The sequence below is a fragment of the Callithrix jacchus genome, chromosome 15 (genome assembly GCF_049354715.1).
Source record: "Callithrix jacchus isolate 240 chromosome 15, calJac240_pri, whole genome shotgun sequence".
In the NCBI taxonomy this organism is placed as follows: Eukaryota; Metazoa; Chordata; class Mammalia; order Primates; family Cebidae; genus Callithrix; species Callithrix jacchus.
The window spans coordinates 99404767-99429611 of record NC_133516.1 but is presented as its reverse complement, the minus strand read 5'-3'; the positions used below and the strand labels follow the sequence as shown (position 1 = coordinate 99429611).

The following is a 24845-nucleotide window of genomic DNA, read 5'->3' as shown; positions in this document are numbered from 1 at the left end:
GAGACAAGAAGAACCGCCATGTATTTAAGCAAGTACAGCCAGTTTAATTATAGACATGGGGAAAAGCCTAATTGTATTTTCCTCGCTATATTATCCTGCAACCCCTCCTGTTGTTTTCTGTATAAACGTCTTGCGTGATAATATGTGAATCAGTCAGAACTTCGATTACCCTGTTAAAGAAGCATTTTCATACTATAAATGGTTTGATAAAGGAATTAATGCCTTACCATGCTCTCATTTTCATTACCAGATGCATTGGTAGCTCTCGCATCAGCACAGACAGGATCTCTTTCTAAAGGAAAAAATTAAAATAACTTAAAATAATTTCTTTGCAAACACCAAAATTCTCCCTTAGTCTTATCTCAATGTACTTATGTTATTAAAATCATCTTATTCTCCCTTCAAGTCTTTAACAAACAACATGAAAAATGCATTCAGTGTCAAAACACATCATTAGAAGCAGCAGCAAATGTGTATGGTTGATCCAAGTGCCCCAGAGCAGGGGAATAAAGGCAGTTCAGTCAGCCCCACAGTTCCTGGCTCCTTGTGATCCTTGGCCTGGTTTCTATCAACTGCTAACAATGGAAATGTATAGCCAAAGAGGGGAGGAGAGTGGTGGTTAAGGAGAAAGGGATATGTCATTTCTCAAAGAATGCCTCCTTTTGGACTTTCCTAAAATATGGCCCTTTAATACATATCCTAGACAAAGTGTATTTTAAAACAGTAATAGAAAAGGGAATTTAAAAATAAAACATAAACCACAGTCATGAAACTACAACCAGGGAGCTGGAGCTAGGAAAGGTTTTGTGGCTTTTCATGTAACTGCTTCAAATATATTTTCAGGCCATCTCACTGCAGAAGTATGGAATCTATTTTTTAAAGTGGCCAATACTGTGACAGAGTTTTTACCCATATCTTTTGACTGCTCCTCAGAACCAGAATTCTTCTCTCAGCCATGGAGGCTGACCTCATTGAGCTCCATCAGCAAGATGTCTGCTCCTCCTGGCTTCTAGTTGGGCTGGAGATCAGAGACAGGGAAGAGTGAAATTAGGTATTCACTCTCCAAGCTTTTTCCCATGTAAGTTCACCTTGACCTGGCTGTGTCCTTCAGTTGAAAGTCACTCTGATTTTTTGAAAGGTTTTTCATGCCTCTATCTCCTTCAGTTCTGCTCTGATTTTAGTTATTTTTTGACTTCTGCTAGCTTTTGAATTTGTTTGCTCTGGCTTCTCCAGTTCTAATTGTGATGTTAGAATGTTGATTTTAGATCTTTCCTGCTTTCCATTGTGGGCATTTAGTGCTATAAATTTCCCCCATAACACTGCTTTAGCTGTGTCCCAGAGATTCTGGTACATTGTATCATTGTTCTCATTGGTTTCAAAGAACTTATTGATTTCTGCCTTGATTTCATTATTTACTGAATAGTCACTCCAGAGAAGGTTGTTCAGTTTCCTTGTAGTTGTATGGTTTTGAGTGAGTTTCTTAATCCTGAATTCTAATCTGATTTCACTGTGGTCTGAGAGACAGTTTTTTATGATTTCTATTCTTTTGCATTTTCTGAGGAGTGTTTTACTTCCAATTATGCGGTCAATTTTAGAATAAGTGTGATGTGGTGCTGAGAAAAATGTATATTCTGCTGATTTGGGGTGAAGAGGTGTAGGTGTCTATTAGGTCTTCTTGGTCCAGAGCTGAGTTCAAGTCCTGAATATCCCTGTTAATTTTCTGTCTCATTGCTCTGTCTAATATTGACAATGGACTATTAAAGTCACCCACTATTATTGTGCGGGAGTCTAAGTCTCTTTGTAGGTCTCTAAGAACTTGCTTTATGAATCTGGGTGCTCCTGTATTGGGTGCATATATATTTAGGATAGTTAGCTCTTGTTGCACTGATCCTTTTACCATTATGTAATGCCCTTCTTTGTCTTTGTTGATCTTTGTTGGTTTAAAGGCTGTTTTACCAGAGACTAGGTTTGCAACCTCTGCTTTTTTTTGGCTTTCCATTTGCTTGGGAAATATTCCTCCATCCCTTTATTTTGAGCCTATATGGGTCTTTGCACATGAGATGGGTCTCCTGAACACAGCACACTGATAGGTCTTGACTCTTTATCCATTTTGCCAGTCTGTGTCTTTCAATTGGGACATTTAGCTCATTTACATTTAAGGTTTATATTGTTATGTGTGAATTTGATTATGTCATCATGCTGCTAGCTGGTTATTTTGCACATTAGTTGATGCGGTTTCCTTATAGTGTCCTTGGTCTTTATATTATGGTATGCTTTTCCAGTGGCTGGTATCAGTTTTTCCTTTCCATATTCAGTGCTTCCTTCAGGAGCTCTTGTAAGGCAGGCCTGGCGGTGACACAATCCCTCAGCATTTGCTTCTCTGTAAAGGATTTTATTTCTCCTTCACTTACAAAGCTTAGTTTGGCTGGATATGAAATTCTAGGTTGAAACTTCTTTAAGGATGTTGAATATTGGCCCTTACTCTCTCTTCTGACTTCTAGGGTTTCTGCAGAGAGATCTGCTGTTAGCCTGATGGGCTTCTCTTTATGGGTAACCCTCTCTTTCTTTCTGACTACCCTTAACATTTTTTCCTTCATTTCAACCTTGGAGAATCTAATGATTATCTGTCTTGAGGTTGCCCTTCTCAAGGAATATCTTAGTGGTGTTCTCTGTATGTCCTGAATTTGAATGTTGGCTTGTCTTGCTAGGTTGGGGAAGTTCTCCAGAATAATACCCTGAAGTGTGTTTTCCAACTTGCTTCCATTCTCCCCATCACTTTCAGGGATGCCAGTCAATTGTAGGTGTGGTCTTTTCACATAGTGTCATATTTCTTGGAGGGTTTGTTCTTTCCTTTTCACTCTTTTTCTCTAATCTTGTCTTCACACCTTATTTCAGTAAGTTGATTTCCAATCTCTGATATCCTTTCTTCCATTTGATCGATGTGGCTATCGATATTTATGCAGGCTTCGTGAAGTTCTCATGTGGTGTTTTTCAGCTCCATCAGGTCAGGGTTTAGTTTCTCCCTAAACTGGTTATTTTAGTTAGCAGTTCCTGTAATCTTTTGTCAAGGTTCTTAGCTTCCTCGCATTGAGTTAGAACATGGTCCTTTAGATCAGAGGAGTCCATTATTACCCACTTTCTGAAGCCTACTTCTGTTAATTCATCAAACTCATTCTCTGTCCATTCTGGTTTTTGGAATTTTTAGCATTTTTGTGCTTGTTTTTCCTCATCCTCATGTATTTATCTACTTTTGATCTTTGAGGCTGATGACCTTTGGATGGGGCTTTGTGTGAGGGTCTTTTGTGTTGATGTTGATGTTATTGCTTTTTCTTAGTTTTTCCTCTAACAGTTAGGCCCCTTTTCTGCAGGTCTCCTGCAGTGTGCTGGAGGTCCACTCCAACCCTGTTTGCAGAGTTATCCCTGGTGCAGCCTGCAGAACAGCAAATATTGATGCCTTCTCCTTCCTCTGGAAGCTTCATCCCAGGGGGCACCAGTCCAATGCCAACTGGAGATCTCATATATGAGGTGTCTGTCAACCCAGGAGCTGTTTTTTTTTTAAAGATTAACAAAATAGATAGACTGCTAGCCACACTAATAAAGAATAAAACAGAGTAGAATCAAATTGACAAAATAAAAAATGATAAAGGGAATATCACCACTGATCTCACAGAAATACAAGCTACCATCAGGGAATACTATAAATACCTCTAAGCAAATAAACTAGAAAACCTAGAAAAAAGTGGATAAATTCCTAGACACCCTCCCAAGACTAAACCAGGAAGAAGTCAAATCCCTGAATAGACCCATAACAAGTCTGAAATTGAGGCAATAATTAATGGCCTACCAACCAATAAAAGCCCAGGACCAAACAGATTCACAGCTGAATTCTACCAGAGGTACAAAGAGAAGCTGGTACCATTCCTTCTGAAAATATTCCAAACAATAGAAAAAGAGGGACTCCTCCCTAACTCATTTTATGCAGCCAGCATCGTGCTGATTCCAAAACCTGGCAGAGACACAACATACAAAAGAAAATCAGGCCAATATCCCTGATGAACATCAATGTGAAAATTCTCAATAAAATACTAGCAAACTGAATCCAGCAGCACATCAAAAAGCTCATCCACCATGATCAAGTCAACTTCATCCCTGGGATGTGAGGCTGGTTCAACATACACTAACCAATAAATGTAACCCATCACATAAACAGAATCAATGACAAAAAAACACTTGATTATCTCAATAGATACAGAAAAGACCTTTAATAAAATTCAATACCACTTCATGCTAAAAACTCTCAATAAAATAGGTATTGATGGAATATGTCTCAAAATAAAAAGAGCAATTTATGACAAACCCATAGCCAATATCATATTGAATAGGCAAAGGCTTGAATTATTCCCTTTAAAAACCAGCACAAGAGAAGCATAGCCTCTCTCATCATAGTTAAACATAGTATTAGAAGTTCTGGCCAGGGCAATCGGGCAAGAAAAAGAAATAAAGAGTATTCAAATAGGAACAGAGGAAGTCAAATTGTCTCTGTTTGAAGATGACATGATTGTATATTTAGAAAACTCCATCATCTCAGCCTAAAATCTCCTTAAGCTGATAAGCAACTTCAGCAAAGTCTCAGGATTCAAAATCAATGTGCAAAAATCACAAGCATTCCTATACACCAGTAACCAACAAGCACAGAGCCAAATCATGAGTGAACTCACATTCACAATTGCTACAAAGAAAATAAAATACCTAGGAATGCAACTTACAAGGGACATGAAGGACATCTTCAAGTAGAACTACAAACCACTCTCAAGGAAATGAGGACACAACCAAACATAAAAACATTTCATACTTATGGATAGGAAGAATCAGTATCATGAAAATGGCCATATTGCCCAAAGTAATTTATAGATTCAATGCTATTCCCATCAAGCTACCATTGACTTTTTTCACAGAATTAAAACAAACTACTTAAAATTTCATATGGAACCAAAAAAGAGCCCATATAGCCAAGAAAGTCCTAAGCAAAAGGAACAAAGTTGGAGGCATCATGCTGCCTGACTTAAGACTATACTACAAGGCTACAATAACCAAAGCAGACACATAGATCAATGGTCAGAATGGAGACCTCAGAAATACCACACATCTGCAACCATTTGATCTTCAACAAATGTAACAAAAACAAGCAATGGGGAAAGGATTCACTGTTTAATAAATTATCTTGGGACAATTGGCTAGCCATGTGCAGAAAACAGAAAGTAGACCCCATTGTTACTCCTTATACAAAAATTAACTCAAATTAAAGACTTAAACCTAAAACCATAAAAACCCTAGAAGAAAACCCATGCAATATCATTTCAGGATATAGGCATGGGCAAAAACTTCATGACTAAAACACCGAAAGCAATTGCAACAAAAAACAAAATTGACAAATGGGATCTAATTAAACTAAAGAGCTTCTGCTCAGCAAAAGAAACTATCATTAGAATCAACAGGCAACCTACAGAATGGGAGAAAATTTTTGCAATCTATCCATCTGACGAAGGTCTAATATCCAGAATTTACAATGAACTTTAAATAATTTTCAAGGAAAAAAAACATCAAAAAGTGGGTGAAGTATATGAACAGACACTTGTCAAAAGAAGACATTTATGTGCCCAACAAACACATGAAAAGAAGCTCATTATCACTGGTCATTAGAGAAATACAAATCAAAACCACAGTGAGACAGATACCATCTTATGCCAGTTAGAATGGCAATCATTAAAAAGTCAAGAAACAATAGATATTGGTGAGGCTATGGAGAACTAGGAATGTATTTACACTGTTGGTGGGAATGTAAATTAGTTCAACCATTGTGGAAGACAGTATGGTGATTCCTTAAGGATCTAGAACCAGAAATATCATTTGACCCAGCAATGCCATTACTGGGTATATACCCAAAGGATTATGAATTCTACTATAAAGACACATGCACATTTATTGCAGCACTATTCACAATAGCAAATACTTGGAACCAACCCAAATGCCCATCAATAATATACTGGATAAAGAAATATATACACAACAGAATACTATGCAGCCATAAAAAAAGAATGAGTTCATGTCCTTTGCAGGGACATGGAGACATGGATGAAGCTGGAAATCATCATTCTCAGCAAACTAACACAGGAACAGAAAACCAAACACTGCATGTTCTCACTCATAAGTGAGAGTTGAACAATGAGAACACATGGACACAGGGAGGGGAATATCATATACTGGGGATTTTCAGGGGTGAGGGTAAAGGGGAGGGAGAGCATTAGGACAAATACCTAATGCATGTGGGTTTAAAACACAGATGACAGGTTGATAGTGCAGTAAACCACCAGGGCACATGTATATCTGTGAAACAAAGCTTCATATTCAGCACATGTATCCCAGAACTTAAAATTAAAAAAAAAAAAAAAAAAAAGCAAGTCATTCTCCTTACAGGGCAACTAATTTTATGCGACTCTCTCCTTCCAAATTTTGGGAACTGCTGTCTGTCCTTGTCCCTCCAAGTTTAAGTTTGCTAGTGAATCACGTGTTCCCAGCCATGAATATACTGTCTCCTAATTTCTTTAATGCAGTTTTGAATGCGCCATGTGTCTTCAGTTGAGAACTGACTTAGGCAGACTTCCACTACAGAAACTAAACTACCATTCTTGGGCAGGATATAGCACCACCTCCCCCATAATTTGAACCTAATCCAATCACGAGGATCAGTATATTAGGTCAACGGTTAAACTTGGGGGACAAGCTAGACTGCCTGTGGTTTCTTCCTACTTCTGGCCAGCCCAGAGTCAGGAACTAGCCCGCCTATTAGTACAAATGATCGCAGGGCTAGAACTGGTGAAATGCTTGCTCTCCATTGCCCTTAAAACTTTATTTTTGGAGTCTATCCAAGATGGCCAAATAGATACAACTCCAGCGCACAACACCCAGTGAAAGAGATACAGAAATCCAGAGATCTCCTAGCTGCAACCAAGGTACCAGGTGCATTTCAACAGGTCTGGTCCAACATTGAGCAAAGCCCACTCAGGGCAGACTGAGGTGGGGAGGGGTGCGACTTCACCCAGAAAGTGCATCTGACCAGCGAGTCTGAGGCTCCCCCTCTGGCACTCCGGTCCAGATACAGCGCTTCCCCCAAAGCCTCAGCAATACACAGAACAGGGGATCTTTGCCAGTCAAGCACTGGAAATTACAGGTGTGGAGTTGAAGGATAATTCAGGAAGGTGTCCTGGATTGGCACAGACATAAACAGATGCATAAGCCCAAAAAGCGGCCTGGAGAACCTGTGGATGGAGCTATTGCCCCCTTCCCCTACCCGGAGAGAGAGGAAGCTGTAAGCAGAAGCAGCTGGGTGGGCCCCTACCCCATAACTGGAGAGAGAGGAAGCTGAAAGGGGGAGATGGCCAGGTGAGGCTGGGCTGGTCCCTACCCTCCCCCACAAACCCCAGAGGGCTGAAGCTCTGACTCTAGTGGGTTTTGCAGCCAGTGATACAGTCTGAGCTGAACCCTGAATGATCCAGCCCAGTGGAGGAAGGGCACAACCCACCATTAGACTGGTGGTACTGGGCTACATGTTTTAACAAAAAACACAGGAAGCCTACATAGCAATGGGACGGCATTCGTGACAACCCTGCAGTGCCTACAGGCCAGCAGAAGAGGCGGGCCTAATCTCCCAGCATAAACAAAATAGACAGGAAACTTCCCTAGTAACCTGGAAGAGTCCCTAGAAACCCAGTAGCACCTCCACAGGCAGATAAGCGATGTCATCGAGGAGTTCCCTGATAACACAGCCAGGTAAACCCACAAAGATGGGGAAAAACCAGCACGAAAAAGATGAAACCATCAAAGACCAGAACACCTCTTCTCATTCAAGGGAACACAACTCCTCAAAAACACAGGATCACATCATGACTGAGAAGGAGTGCAGGGAATTGACAGAAACAGGCTTCAGAAGGTGGGTAATAAGAAACTTTTCTGAGCTAAAGAAACTCGTTTTAACTCAATGCAAAGAAACCAAAAACCTTGAAAAAAAGGCTAGTCAAAGTGCTAACTAGAATAACCAGCTTAGAAAAGAACATAAATGACTTGATGGAGTTGAAAAACACAGCACGAGAATTACATGAAGCAAACACAAGTTTTAATAGCCAAATCGATCGAGCAGAAGAAAGGATATCAGAGATTGAAGATCAACTCAGTGAAATAAAAAGAGAAGGCAAAACAAGAGAAAAAAGAGTGAAAAGAAATAAACAAACCTCCAAGAAATATGGGATTATGTGGAAAGACCTAACCTGCGCTTGATTGGCGTACCTGAATATGATAGGGAGAATGAATCCAAACTGGAAAACACGCTCCAGGATATTATCCAGGAGAACTTCCCAAGCCTAGCAAGGCAGTTCAAATTTCAAATTCAAGAAATACAGAGAACTGCACAAAGATATTCCTCAAGAAGAGCAACTCTAAGGCACATAATGGTCAGATTCATCAGGGTCGAAATGAAGGAAAAAATGCTAAAGACAGCCAGAGAGAAAGGTAAGGTCACCCACAAAGGGAAGCCAATCAGATTCACAGCAGATCTCTCTGCAGAAACTCTACAAGCCAGAAGAGAGTGGGGGTCAATATTCAACATCCTTAAAGAAAAGAACTTTCAACCCAGAATCTCATATCCAGCCAAACTAAGCTTCATAAGTGAAGGAGAAATTAAATCCTTAAGAACCAGCAATTATTGAGATATTTTGTCACCACCAGAACTGCCCTGCAAGAGCTCCTGAAAGAAACACTAAGCATGGAAAGAAACAAGTACCAGTCACTGCAAAAGCAAACTAGTGGGCAGAGACCAAAAATGCAATGAAGAAAATCAGTGAACTAATGGGAAAGAAAACCAGTCCACAACAAAATGTCAGGATCAAATTCACACAACAATAGAAACATTGAATGTAAACAGCCTAAATGCCCCAATCAAAAGACACAGACTGGCAAACTGGATAAAAAGTCAAAACCCATTGGTGTGATGTATTCAGAAAACCCATCTCACATACAAAGATACACATAGACTCAACATAAAGGGATGGAAGAAGATTTACCAAGCAAATGGAGAACAACAACAAAAAAAAGCAGGGGTTGCAATCCTAGTCTCTGATAAAATGGACTTCAAACAAAGATCAAAAGAGATAAAGAAGGGCATTACATAATGGTAAAAGGATCATTCCAACCAGAAGAGCTAACCATCCTAAATACATATGCACCCAACACAGGAGCACCCAGATAAATAAAGCAAGTTCTTAAAAGACCTAAAATGAGATTTAGATTCCCGCACAATAACAGTGGGAGACGTCAACACTCCACTATCAGTATTAGATCAATGAGACAGAAAATTAACAAGGATATCCAGGACTTGAATGCATACGTGGACCAAGTGGATCTAACAGATATATACAGAACGCTCCACCCCAAAGCCACAGAATATACATTTTTTCTCAGCAACACATTGCACTTACTCTAAAATCGACCACATCATTGGAAGCAAATCACTCCTCAGCAAATGCAAAAGAGTGGAAATCATAACAGCCTATCAGACCACAGCACAATAAGACTAAACTCAGTATTAAGAAATACACTCAAACCCGCACAACGACTTGGAAACTGAACAACTTGCTTCTGAGTGTCAACTGGATAAACAACGAAATGAAGGCAGAAATAAAGATGTTCTTCGAAACCAATCAGAATGAAGACACAACTTACCAGAATCTCTGGGACACCTTTAAAGCAGTGTCGAGAGGGAAATTTATAGCAATAAATGCCCACAAGAGAAACAAAAAAAGATCTCAAATTGACACCCTATCATCAAAATTGAAAGAGCTAGAGGAGGAAGATTTAAAAAAAAAAACTTCAAAAGCTAGCAGAAGACAAGAAATAACCAAAATCAGAGCAGAATTGCAGGAGATAGACACACAGAAAACCCTTCCAAAAATCAATAAATCCAGGAGCTGGTTTTTTGAAAAGATCAACAAAATAGACCATTAGCCAGATTAATAAAAAAGGGAGAAGAATCAAATAGATGCAATAAAAAAACGATAAAGGGGGTATCACCACTGATCCCACAGAAATACAAACTACCATCAGAGATTACTACAAACAGCTCTATGCACATAAACCAGTAAACCAGGAAGAAATGGATAAATTCCTAGACACCTGTACTCTACCAAGACTAAACCAGGAGGAAGTTGAAACCCTGAATAGTCCAATAACAAGAGCTGAAGTAGAGTCAGCAATCAATAGCCTACCAACCAAAAAAAGTCCAGGTCCAGACCCGTTCACAGCCGAATTCTACCAGTCGTACAAAGAGGAGCTGGTTCCATTCCTTCTGAAAATGCACCAAACAATACAAAAGGAGGGAATCCTCCCTAACTCATTTTATGAGACCAGCATCATCCTGATACCAAAACCAGACAGAGACTCAACTAAAAAAGAAAACTTCAGGCCAATATCCATGATGAACATAGATGCAAAAATCTTCAATAAAATACTGGCAAACAGATTGCTACAGAATATCGGAAAGCTTATCCATCATGATCACGTAAGCTTTACCCTGGGGATGCAAGGCTGGTTCAACATAGGCAATCCATAAATGTAATCCATCACATGAACTGAACCAAAGACAAAAACCACGATTATCTCAATAGATACAGGAAAGGCCTTTGATAAAATTCAACAGTCTTCATGCTAAAAACTCTCAATAAACTAGGTATTGATAGAACATAACATAAAATGATAAAAGCTATATATGACAAACCTACAGCCAATATTATACTGAATGGGCAAAAACTGGAAGCAATCCCTTTGAAATCTGGCACTAGACAAGGATGCCCTTTCTCACCACTCCTATTCAATATAGTATTAGAATTTCTAGCTAGAGCAATCAGGCAAGAAAAAGAAATAAAGGGTATTCAATTAGGAAAGGAGGAAGTCAAACTGTCTCTATTTGCAGATGACATGATTGTATATCTGGAAGACCCCTCGTCTCAGCCCAAAATCTTCTCAAATTGATAAGCCACTTCAGCAAAGTCTCAGAATACAAAATCAATGTGCAGAAATTACAAGCATTCCTATACACCAATAACAGACAGACAGACAGCCAAATCAAGAGCGAACTACCATTCACAATTGCTACAAAGAGAATAAAATACCTAGGAATGCAACTAGCAAAGGATGTGAAGGACGTCTTCAAGGAGAACTACAAACCACTGCTCAATGAAATAAGAGAGGACACAAACAGATGGAAAACCATTCCAGGCTCATGGTTAGGAAGAATATTATCATGAAAATGGCCATATTGTCCAAAGTAATCTATAGATTCAATGCTATCCCCATCAAGCTACCAATGACCTTCTTCACAGAACTGGAAAAAATCACTTTAAACTTCATATGGAATCACAAGAGAGCCTGCATAGCCAAGACAATCCTAAGCAAAAAGAACAAAGCTGAAGGCATCACACTGCTGGACTTCAAACTATACTACAAGGCTACAGTAATCAAAACAGCATGGTACTGGTACCAAAACAGAGACATAGACAAATGGAACAGAACAGAGGCCCCAGAAGAAACACCCACACATCTACAACCATCTGATCTTTGACAAACCCAGCAAAAACAATCAATGGGGAAAGGACTCCATGTTTAATAAATGGTGTTGAGAAAACTGGCTAACAATGTGCAGAAAGCAGAAACTGGACCCCTACCTATCACCTTACACTAAAATTAACTCCAGATGGATTAAAGATTTAAACATAAAACCAAACACCATAAAAACACTAGAAGAAAATATAGGCAAAACCATCCAGGACATAGGTATAGGCAAGGATTTCATGTCCAAAACACCAAAAGCAATGGCAATAAAAGCCAAGATAGACAAATGGGATCTAACTAAAATTCAGAGGTTCTGTACAGTGAAAGAAACCATCATTAGAGAGAATCAGCAACCAACAGAATGGGAAAAAATTTTGCAGTCTACCCATCTGACAAAGGGCTAATAACCAGAATCTACAAAGAACTAAAACAGATTTACAAGAAAAAAACAAACAAGTCCATTCAAAAGTGGGCAAAGGATATGAACAGATACTTTTAAAAGAAGACATATATAGGCCAACAAACATATGAAAAAATGCTCAACATCACTGGTCATTAGAGAAATGCAAATCAAAACCTCATTGAGATACCATCTCACGCCAGTTAGAATGGCGATCATTGAAAAATCTGGAGACAACAGATGCTGGAGAGGATGTGGAGAAATAGGAACACTTTTACACTGTTGGTGGGAGTGTAAATTAGTTCAACCATTGTGGAAGACAGTGTGGCGATTCCTCAAGGATTTAGAAATGGAAATTCCATTTGACCCAGCAATCCCATTACTGGGTATATATCCAAAGGACTATAAATCATTCTACTATAAGGACACATGCACACGTATGTTCATTGCAGCACTGTTTACAATAGCAAAGACCTGGAACCAACACAAATGCCCATCGATGATAGACTGGACAAAGAAAATGTGGTACATATACACCATGGAATACTATGCAGCCATCAAAAATGATGAGTTTGTGTCTTTTGTAGGGAGTTGGATGAATCTGGAAACCACCATTCTCAGCAAAATGACACAAGAACAGAAAGCCAAACACGTCATGTTCTCACTCATAGGTGGGTGTTGAACAACGAGAACACGTGGCCTCAGGGAGAGGAGCATCACACTGGAGGCAGTTGGAGGGGGTAGGGGAGAGACAGCAGGGGGTGGGGAGGGAGGAAAGGGTGGGGAGGGATAATACAGGGAGAAATGCCAGATATAATATGCACCTAAAGTTAAATAATTTTTTTTTTTTTTTTACAAATTAAATAAATAAATAAATAAAACTTTATTTTCAAGAATGCTTTCTGCTATAACCCAAATTTCCTAACTTCGGCAGGGGCAATAAGCAAATATCAACCAGAAGAACATATAAAAGGGACATAGGATCTATCTCAAGCTCCCAGGACACCCAAAGCCTTCTCAGGGGGATAATGGAATAAGGAAGAACTTCTGGGGGCCTGGACCTGCCTCGGCCACAAGCTGGCTCAGTGATCGTAGACAATCCACCTAAATCTATTTCACGTACTTCCTTAGTACTTGAGCTAACTTCCTGGATTCCTGTTTTCTGACTTGTAAAATATGGAGATCTATTAGATCTAAGTTTTGCCCAGATGCTCTCTAGCTCAAAATTTTATAAGTAAAAGCAAAGTGCTTTAGGAAAGTACTCCCTAAACATACTTCCCATGACCATGGCATCTTAAGATATTTTAAATTACTATAAACAGTAAGGTTTCTTGCATAAAATTTAGAAAAAATTTAATTGAGCAACAATTAAAATGAAATGACCCTTAAGAACTAAAAAATTAATAAAATAATTTTTTAGTTTACTAAAAAATAATAAAAATTTTATTTATTACTAAAAAAAATTTTTAGTTTACTAAAATTAATAAAATAATTTCCAAATTATTTATTGACAATAGTAAGAAATCTAAAACCAATGGCAGTGTGCTGCAATAAGTATGCATGTATACAGTTTGATTGACCTCTGCTCAGGTAACGCAAGATAAATTCCTAGAAGTAGAATGGTTAGGTGGAAATGCAGAAGCATTTTAAAAGATTTTGGATGACTTTTGTGAATTCAGATCAATTTTCATGCCCAGCAGCCGTTCGAGCATGTATTTCCATGTTATCTTTAGGACACATGATACAGGACACCTGGGCAGAGCTCCAATTCTTCCTGAGATCTTACCTCTGCAAAGTTGTACCAGATAAATCCGAAGAGCTGCCAAAATCAGAAGAGCTACGGGAACTGCCGAAATCAGACAGGACACCAAAATCTGTAAACCTTTGTCACAGGAAGCTGTTTCTTGGCTTGATTCTAAATAAAACAGAGAAACAAAGTCTGTGAACTGGAAGAAAAATTACCAAATAAGAAATGTGTGGGTGGGTGAGAGTGGAGTATGTTTACTATTTTTAAAACGAGTTGTTTCTGCATTACAGGTAGGAGGCTGAATTCATATGAAAACATTTTGCACAATAAAAAGGTCCTTTTGGATAAACTTATTTCTGGAATTTTCTTTTTAAAAATTTCAGACTGTGGTTGATTTTGGGTAACAAACTACAGCAAAGGAGGACCTGGAGCTCCTCAGAAATAACTATAGGAGCCTAAACTTTCTCTAGCATCTCAGTCAGGACTAGAATTGTTGAAATTATTATTATTCAACAATTAATGGAAGTGGGGACTCCAGAGACCCTGGGTTACCAAAGTCAGAACCTGCTAACCTTGTGATCTATGTTCTACTAAAATATGGGCAGCAAGCATTTGAGCACAGAGGCCAATTCAGGGGGAAAATGTTTGTGGCTATCCTTTAAAATGAATAGCTCTGTTTATATAACAAATGTCATTTTCTATGAACATATTATAGTGTTTTACAACTAATAAAATATTAATCTCTTCACATATTTGTATTATTCAGAAATTCTATACAGGAGTCCCCATTAGCAACATGGTTTCACTTTCTGAGGTTTCAGTTACCCATGGTCAACTGTAGTGCAGACATAACCAAATGGAAACTTCCAGGAATAGACAACCCGTACGTTTTACACTGTGTGCCATTCTGTGTAACATGATGAAATGCGTTGTGCCACTCCATCCCACCTGGGACGTGACTGCACCTTTTGTCCAGCATATCCATGTTGTGCACACTACTGCCGTGAGTCCTCAGTGGCCATCTCAGTTATCAGATTGACTGTCACGGCGTAACAATACCTGTGTTCAAGTAACCCTTATTTTCTTTAAGAATGGTCTCAAAGCCCAAGAGAAGTGGTGATGGCAATTTAGATATACCAAAAAGAAGCCATAAAGAGCTTCCCTTAACTGAAACAGCTAAAGCGCTTGACTTAAGAAATATCATATATTGGGGTTGCTAGATCTATGATGAAAATGAATCTTCTATCTGTAAAACTGCGAAGAAAGAAAAAAGAAAATTCATTAGTTTTGCTTTCACATCTCAAACTACAACACTTATGGCCACAGTGTGTGGTATGTGTTGACTTAAGATGGAAATGGCATTCAATTTGAGGGTGGAGCACATGAACAGAAATGTGTTCTGGTTGACAATATGTTGCACTGGAAAGCCTTGGGCTTCCATGAAGACTTCAGCAAGAGATCCCTTGAAACGGGCCATTGATTGCAAGGAGAGGATGGCTACACAAATTTAGAAATAAGCTTGGACAGAAAAACATAAAAATGACTGGAGAGGCTGTTTGCTGATGATGAAGCTACAGCCACATTTCCATCCGAAGCAAGTATTTAATTGCAATGAAAAAAAGCTCTGCTAGAAGATGCCCAGTAGAACCTGCATTTATAGAAGTGTGAATGAGGCACCGAGGCACAAACATGGAAGAACAGATTAATCCTGGTACCATGTGGAAATGCATATATAGGGTTTGGTACTATCTATAGTTTCAGGCATCCACTGGGGCTCTTGAAACATATACCCCATGGAAAGGGGGGACTACCGTTCCTATATAAATGAGAGATTAAGTAGAAATGTTAGATTAACTTTCTAAAGTGTTTTCATATGCATATTTCTTCCTCCTAAAGGAAATCCTACAAGGTATAGCTACTTCTCACTGCACTCATGACCCTCAGGTTCCCTCATCTGTAAAGATACTTGCCTAAGGTCACATACTGATTCAGCATCAAAACTTAGCAAGAATTATTTAATTCCATTCAGCTTAGTGCAATCTTAATTGAGCAGATCTAGATTCAAGGAATCATAAGTACTGCTATCTTGTTGTGGCACCTCCTGGGAAAGGCAGCAAATGGAAAAGTCACAATTCAGAACAGGAATCCAAGTTCCTTGAAAGGATGATATTTAAGGTACCAAGACTGTCTTGCCCTGTTCCCTGCCCTGCTGAGGTGGCAGGGAAGGATGAGCACACCCTCCCCCAGCCCCACCTGGCCTAAGTTTACTTGAGAATGAGAGGTTCTGAAAATTCTCTTTTGTCAGAGATGGAATGGTCCTGATGTTTCACTTTTTGTGAACTGAAAATTAGATCTCTGGGTAGGAAGATGGGCCATATGTGGTCTTTAGGACGCTTCTTCTTGCTTTTTTTTTTTTTTTTTACACTCCAAAATGAATCCAACATGAGGCAACATTTTTAAAAATAGATTGGAGGCTTAACTGTATTTTACATAAAACTGACACTTTTATTTTTGGAGAAAAATAGGAGCTTCAAATGCAGTCCCAGTTTTTCATTCTCTACTCTCAAAGTGGCAGCTCTACAAAGGGAGTGTTATTACTCAATGTCCAGAAGCTTCTATGTAGTTGAAGATCACATAACCTAATCTCACTGTGCTCTTATCACCAAATCTCACTGCATAGAATCACCAAAACTTCAAATGTTATTTCTCCTAATTGAAATGATAGAAATATTTCTAAAACGTGAGTTCTACTGGTTCAAATATCTTTATTGAAGGACAGAAAAAGTTACCATGGTCTGCCATGATGTGAAGCTGATAGTTTAAGGGTGGGACTGTCCAGCTCACCTGGAAGGTCAGCTTCATGAGTATATATTCCATGACTCATGGTTAGTCGACTAGAAATATTTTTGGCAGTGAACTATCAACAGAGGTAAAAATGAACTGAACCAGGAATATATAGATATATGTGTGTGTGTGTGTGTGTGTGTGTGTGTGTGTGTGTGCGCGCGCGCGCGCGCACCTCAAATATTCTGTGGTGACTGTTTCCCAGTCCACAGACACTGCCATGTTTTCCCAGCATTCTTCAGGACCCCTATTGTAATTTCCTAATGTGTCTCTAGCCTTGACTCCCCAAACCCCAGGTCTAAGGTTCATATCAGGCACAGCAGTAAACAGAAATGGAAGATGCTCAGCCCATAGAGTCATCAAAATGTATGTTTCCTCCTCATTTCTGAAGCCCCAAAGTCCTGAAAAGGAAATCTGTGGGAGTATTTTTTTTTTTTCAAAACAGGACTTTTGTATAGTTGAAGCAGGGAGAGTAATCAACATCCTGACCAGAAATATCCCCGTAAATCATATTTGAGAGGGTATCAATGTAAAATATTCTTGAAAAGTCAAGCTAATTTTCTGTTTGATAATCACAAACCTCCAATGCTACAGCCAAAACCCATTATCCAAACCTACTTACAACTTACCTACGTGCACTGTGTGGATGGTGAGTAAAGTATATTCATCTGAAGAAATATTGCATAAATATTCCCCACTGTCTGAAAGATGAAGATGCATCAAATTCATGGAGAAGTCACCCTGGTTTATCAGCTCTTTGTTCCATGAGAATCGGGGTTCATTGATAGTTGTATTCTGTGAGGAGCTCAGATAGCAAGCCAGGACAGAGAAAGTCCCACTTCCCACTCTGGACCAAGTAACTTTGAAGTCTTGGTTTGGTGAAAAATAATCATTTACAAGTTGACACGAGAGTGAAACGTTTTCACTTTGCATTTTATGAAGGCCATCTAACAACAGAATAGAAAAGAAAACATCAATGACGATACACATTTCAAAAGAATTTTCTAAGTTACACTTAGAAATCAGGGAACAAAGGTGCAGATACTGCTGTCTTTGGAAGTAACTCTTTGGAAAGTATTAGATATTTGTGCTGTGGTTTCTTAAAAAGCAAATTTTACTATCCCTATTTTAAAGTTTCCCACCAAGGTTAGTTTAGACCTTCAAGAAGGGCTAAGCCAGGGCCAGCTAGAGGGGTGATGCACTTGTTTTAACTCAGAACCTGACAGTAAGCACTCAGAAATAAGCTTGGACTGAAAAATATCAAAATTACCAGAGAGGCTGTGACTGCTGGTGATCAATCTACAGCCACATTTCCATCCAAAGCAAGTCTTTAATTGCAGTGAAAACAAGCTCTGTTGGAAGAAGATGCCCAACACTACCTGCATTCATACAAGTGTGAATGAGGCCCCGAGGCATGTTCTACCAATTACTAGCCTATTAAACTCAATGTTCTCCTGTTGATCCCTCAAATGTTGCTGCTCCCCAGAACACTTCCTTTTGTTACCCTGCCTGCTTTAGCGGTCTCTAGCTTTTATGGCCTCACTACTTCTTAAACTCTTTGTCTAGACAAAGTCTCTTTTTCTGATTGTAAGAATATTTCCAGCTGTGTGCAGGCAACCCCACTGGACTGAGCTCTTTTAGAAGAGAGACTCTGCTGGATTTTCTCAGCTTGCCCCTGCAGACCCAGCTCCATCTTGTCCTTCCTGTTGTGTAGTGCTGTAGGCTGACCTCTATGGAGTATCCTGGATTATTCTCCCTGGCTCTAGACTTGCCTGCCTTCCAGTCTACCTGCAGGAGACTGAAGCCAAAGCAACCCTTCTGAAAAGGAAATCCGGGGCCTCTCTGATGCTTCAGACCTCTCTTTGGATCCATCCTACCTCCAAGACTCAACAACCTCCTTACCAAGGTGGAGAAGGTCTTTCATCTGTTTTTTCCCTCCCTCTCCAGGTTCATCTCTTGATCCATTGATTCCACAAATCCAGGCAATTTTACTTTTCCATGCTTTTTACCTGGAATATTCTCATTCTCCTGGAATGTCCTGCTACTCTTCTAAAATTCCGCCCTTATGCAACTTTCTTAAACACATATTCTATAACAACCCCATTCATATCCGACCACTGAGAATAGAATTAACCGCTCCTTCTGTAAGCGATGTTCCTAATTTTTATATTTGTACTAGAGGCTGTGGATCCCGAAATCAGTAGAGACTATGTTCTTAAGTTCACAGTCTGTGAGCAACAAAACTTGGCACATAATAGCTTTTCAATGGGACCAAACAGTACTGAGCCTAAAGAACTGTTCATGCTTCAAGATACTCAATTCTAAATGAACATGAGAAATTAGGATTTTCCAAGGAAAATATTTATAATATTAACATTTGCAACTCTTTCCCATGTTTCCATTGCTGTCTGCCTGATGGAAAATGAACATTGGGTACTCATGCCCTTAACACTGACTCAGTAAATGTGGTGAATCACCAACAATTTCAGTATGTTTTTGCTGAGCATTTTGAGAATATGAGATGCTAGAAAGGGAAGGCTGAAAAAAAAAATAGCCTCCATTTTCCCTCTATAAGGGAGATTGACAGAAAACTTTTGCTTTGCTACAAATAAAATGTAAAACAAATTTTCTTGGAATTGTATATGGAGATAGAGAGTGAATTTTTATTAAACAGTAGGTTTTGGATATAGAGACTGATCAGAGTTTGTATCTGTTCAAATAAATGAGAGGAAAGAGTGCTAAAAACCAACCATGCTGTGATAGAGGTGGTGGACAGAGGTTGATGGGCTAAAACTATGTAAGAAAACTAAACAGAAGCAATAATAGTAATTAATATTTTGTTTAATTGAAAGATCGGAGGTTGTGATCTGCTGAGACACAAGTGTTTTTTCCCCTTTGAGCTTTTAAACAGCTATGCTGGTAGAAAATCCTGTTTGAAGGATGGGCCATTGAGAAAAGCACTAATATTCAAGGATAGATTTACTTCTTTACATTTCATAAATGTTTTCATTCAACTCACAAATACGTAGCAAGGTAAGACTTACTTCTATTTTATCAATGAGGTACTAATGTTCAAAAGTAAGAATGTCAGCTTAATGTAATATAGCCAGTAAGAACCAGCCCCGGGACTCCGGTCTCAGCCTTCTAACTGCTGCAGATGGATTTGCTTTCTTTTCTTTCATCTTCCTTTGTTTCCTTGCAAATCAGTCCCCATTTCCCCCCAACCTCGACACAGCCCTTTTACACAGAAAGTCATGTGGCGCCTACCTTTCATTGTCCAGCGCCCTGTCCATGTTTGGTTCAGCAGTGAATTTTCGATTGTACATTCATAAGATGAATTTGATCCTGTAACATTCAGTGTGCTGTTAACAGAAAAAGGGCCCAAAGACCCTGTTTCTTCCCTCTTGTTTTCAGGGATAGGTGTGTTGTCCATTTTCCACGTGATAACTGGACGAGGGTGAACACATAACACGCTGCATATTAAGAAGCTATATGTGTTCTTCTTTTCATACTTCGCCACGGGTGTGAGGAAAACTACACAGGAGAAAGAAGGGCACATGAAGAACTGCCGTCATTACCGTCATTAGCTTCTTTACGGCCATCTGTGCAGAATACTTTCTAATACCCATGAAATGAAAAGCTAAGTTTTATGAGCAAAACTTGGCAGTAACTGAAAGGAAAAAAAAAAAGCCCAAAACTCTGTAGAGCCTAAAGATACAGTGTAGTTATCTAGAAAAAATAAGAGCAGGCATGAGTATGTGGCAACTAGCAATCTCAATTCTCTAGAAACATAGCTGGAATCATTGAGCAACCAAATGACGGTGTGTAAGACTGTAGAGTTCACGCGGCATTCTGCACTCCGCAAGTACTCACTCAGAGCGCCTATTTGACTCTTTGTTTACACGTAATTTTGTAATTTCTGAATCAAGGTCTGAAGCAGCTGAAAGGGACAGAAGAAAAAGAAACAAGCGCTGGGAAAAACAATCCATTAGAAAATGCTGCATGTGTGTGTATATATCTATATCTATATCTATATCTATATCTATATCTATATCTATATCTATATGTAAAATTGTAGTATATATTATACTACATTCTAACTATATGACATACACATTAATGATCAGCAGCCTGACCATTAACAGAGCACATCATTCAGGAACTCTTGGTAATCTAGTAATGAGAAACCATGAAGCTCTATGAACTTCAATTTTCATCGAATACCTGTTTGATTCAATATAACAATGGGAATTAGAAACAATTAATATATTAATACAGTTAATATATTATAGTTGTATTAACTATATAGTATAACCACCCTGAAGCTGTGTTTGAGTGATATTAACTGTATATATTAGCTATATTAATGGCTTAGAGTTATAGTTATATAGGTATAGTATTATATATAGTTAAGACAGAGAAGGAAAGCATATAATGTAAAAATTAACCTCATTTATAACACAGACAAATGCAATTTAAATCAACAATTCAATATTTTTTCAGTCATGATATCGGCAGATACTTGGTACTGATAAGACTAAGGGGAAAGTGGACACTCGTGGGCTGCTAGTGTCGTAATGTATTTAAATCTTCTGGTACTTTGCTTTAGGTTATTTCCCACGATGAAGTAGAACTAGCATGTTCATCACAACCATGTAATGTAAAACACTGGAGATGCCTGAATATCCACCAGCAGGGGAACAGTCGTATCATTTATAACATTAGTATACTACGAGACGCTGTGCATTAGAAACAAGTACATTTCTGTGTATTGACTTGGAAGGAAGCTCAGGGCATATTAAGGTAGGAAAAAGACGCTCACTAGTAACGTGAAATGATGCCATCACCATGTTTCCTGAAACTTCACATGTGCACTTACCTCCCACCTTGAGCACCACTTTGTTTGTAATGCTTTGTTTTGTTCCTACATAGCAGGTATAAATTCCATCATCCAGAAGGCTTAATCTTCTGAAAAATAGAGATGCATTCCCATTTTGAATCTCATTATAGAAAAGGGACGTCCTGTTTGCATATCTGGGATCTTGGTTGTCCAAATAGTCACTGCCTTTGAAGTAACTGTGAACGTTGTAGCTATCTTGATCCTTCCAGTGTATTACCACTTCAGATCCACTCTCAAATGAGGAAGGGAGGATTACATCTCCATCAAGTCTTCCAACGACGGTTTGTTCATTCACATAAATATTGCTGAAGAAAGCCAGAAGGAATGTGTCTACAGTCAAGAGCAGAGAAGTTATGAACAGAATTAGTGATGTGTGCCTGTTCAGGATTATTCCAGAACTACCTAGAAGAACCTTCCTCGGTTAGCTGCCTGAATGGACCACATCATCAAAAACACTTGTTGTCTGGTTATTAGAAACAAACCTAAAACTCTGTGTTTGAGTTTTAATTTTAATTGAATATCTGTTTTATTCAATGTAACTGGGGGGAGAATTGGTAACAGCCCAAGGCATAGAAACATTGGTTTGCTGCCCACTTGGTCAATAGTCTCATCTCTCTTCCAGTCCTGGCCTGGAAATCATGTATGTTAAAAGACTCCTTTTGATTTCATTCCCAGAACACATTCACATTTAACTCCTAATATAGCAATAATAAACTAGTTTATCTAGCTAGCTACAGCCGGCAGGCCCTAAAAGAATGGAATAAACTCAGCTTGGTTGGGTAAGAAAATTTTTGGAGCCTGTAGAAAACAATGGTGGGTCCAGGAGTCTGATAGGAATATCTTTGCACTAGATCTAAATAAAGGAGGACATGAGCAGAAGTCCAAAAGGGAAATGGAATCACTCATGTGCTTCAAAACTGCTATCAGGATGTCCTGAATCGGTCAAAATATAGGTAAGGAATATCTGGAGATAAATGTGGAAGCCCCATCCCCACTTCTCTTGATTTACTTATTTTGTTTTGTTTTCACTGTCAACTTCACAAGTTGATTTCAAAAAGCAAATGAAATCAACAAAATAAGGGATTTTGGCAAAGAAAATATACCCGGATACTTCCCATCATTGAAGGCAGTCATCTAGCTTCTTTGATTTACAAAATATTTTAAGTAAATCTTGTCCCTCTCTATGGATTCTAAGATATTAGGACTGGAAAGGGCCTTATTTTTTAGACAATGGAGTAACTCCTTTGGGTCATGCCCAGGCCACCCAAGATGGAAGAACTGGGTCCTCAAATGGCTCTGTCACAGTCTTTATCCTCTGCCTTCCCCTATGGGATTCTTTCTACATACCAGGTCCCACCTCTCTTCCTCAGAGAGACTTGGTTTCTCTGCAGAGAGCTAGAGGGATGTGGCATTATGATGACAGAAAGACACGGAAAGATGGGAAAGGAAAAGAGTGATTGTGGAGCTCTCTAATTGCTCTGCTAAAACCCTCTGCTGTTTCACTGGATAATTAAGAATGCCTGTCATAGGACCTAGCAAAGCTGATAACGCCTTCTGTCAAGTAAGTGGTAAGTACCAAGCTCACACTTAAAAAAAAAATCAATCAATCAAACTTGCCTTTCCAGTGAACTTATTTCTGGTAGCAGATAATAGATTAGAAAGAGTCTTAACCAGAGTGGACAGAAACAGTATATCTAATTTTTAGTCTTCATGGAGACTTCCCACCTGTTCCTTGCTTCTGATTAACTGATCATTTAGGATAGTTCACGATGCTATGGCTATGGAGGAAACAGCCACCTTGCATTGTGTGCTCATATTTCTATCTGATGATGCAAATAGCTAACACTTGTATTTCAGAGGAAATTACCTTGAAATCCACTCAGAGATGATGTGAGAATGAGGAAGAAAGGCAGTACACTCTGTGCCTTCATGTCTTGTGCAGGACATATTAGTCATGCTACCAAAGAGAAGTAAAGAGCACACGTTACGGGTTTAAAATGCAAAAGGGAATTGGAAAAGAGTAGTACATCCACATGAGTAATTCTTTTGTAGCCATTAAACATGGTATTGTAAAGGATGGTTCGATGGCATGGAAGGAATTTCTTAATAGGTTGCAGGAGAAAAATTAAATTACAATACAATGTCTAAATAGCATGGTTCATATTTTAAAAGCATACACATTTCTGCTCATAGGATACTGACAAGACACATGACTAAATAGATGAGGATGTTAAATCTGAAGAGTAGGTTTCATATCTGAAGCAGTGCCTGCTATGTAAGAAGTACTGAAACATGGCTCTTGAATGAATAAAGATTTGGTACATATGTGTGCAACTGTGGTTCTCTGGATAATAGTTTGTTGTGTTTAAAGCTTTCTAAATGGACATATTGCTTTTAGGACAGAAAATACTAAAACCAATTTCAATTCAATATTAGGTGCCAGTGGTGTTAACTATGATGTTATTTATAATCGTACATAAAGAACAACTAAGACCTGATGACACATTTTTACATATCCAATACTAGTGCAAGCCATTAAATTCATGGTTAACAGAGTATTTAAAAAAAAAACTCAACAAGCAAGAAAATATAGATGGCAAAATGTGTACACACAATACTGTTTCAAGTAAAAAATATAACTGATTTCCCAGAGGATAGGATTAAAGATAATATTTACAGTGTAACAAATAGGTTGTTTAAAGAATAGCATATACTTGGTTTTAAAATCTCTAAAAGAAAGTTTTAAAGTTATAATTTGTGGCTAGATGTGATTGCTCACACCTGTAAGCCCAGTGCTTTAGCAGACCAAGGCAGGCAGATGGCTTGAGGTCAGGAGTTCGAGACCAGCCTGGACAACATGGTGAAACCCCGTCTTTACTAAAAATACAAAAATTAGCCGGGTGTGGTGTTGTGTGCCTATGGTCTCAGCTACTCAGGAGGCTAAGACAGGAGAATTGCTTGAACCAGTGAGGCAGAGGCTGCAGAGAGCTGAGATTGCACCACTGCACTCCAGCCTGGGTAAGACAGTGAGACTCTGTCTCCCCCACCAAAAAAAAATTATTTGGGAGCTCTACTATTACAAGAATATATTCTATATTTGTTATGGGATATGTGATTTAAGAATGACTTAAAACTATCCTAAAAAATGAAATTAATCATGCAATTGTCGATCTGTAACAAGCCTGCACGTGTGTCTCCTGAATCTAAAATAACAAATTTTTTAAAAAAGTAAAATTAGATTTCTTAATCATAACTTATCAAAATGAAGCCTGGTAGATAAATAATTTAGAGTTTCATTT

General features: G+C 38.7%; 1 protein-coding gene across 8 annotated transcripts in view; it reads right to left on the bottom strand.

Moving 5' to 3' along the window:
- Nucleotides 1–24845, bottom strand: part of HHLA2 (HHLA2 member of B7 family) — an 87409-nt gene that overhangs the window by 2406 nt on the left and 60158 nt on the right. For 7 of the 8 annotated variants that reach the window (XM_078352278.1, XM_078352279.1, XM_078352277.1 and 4 more), the window contains 6 exons: nucleotides 23414–23503; nucleotides 21526–21876; nucleotides 19914–20180; nucleotides 17276–17593; nucleotides 13842–13970; nucleotides 228–292 (listed from right to left, as the gene is read on the bottom strand). In XM_078352278.1, the coding sequence (XP_078208404.1) occupies nucleotides 228–292; nucleotides 13842–13970; nucleotides 17276–17593; nucleotides 19914–20180; nucleotides 21526–21876; nucleotides 23414–23477 (1194 nt within the window). In that variant the 5' untranslated portion in view covers nucleotides 23478–23503. Of the gene's footprint in view, nucleotides 1–227; nucleotides 293–909; nucleotides 1019–13841; nucleotides 13971–17275; nucleotides 17594–19913; nucleotides 20181–21525; nucleotides 21877–23413; nucleotides 23504–24845 lie in introns of all 8 variants that reach the window. The other variant, XR_008476907.2, reaches the window with a different exon arrangement.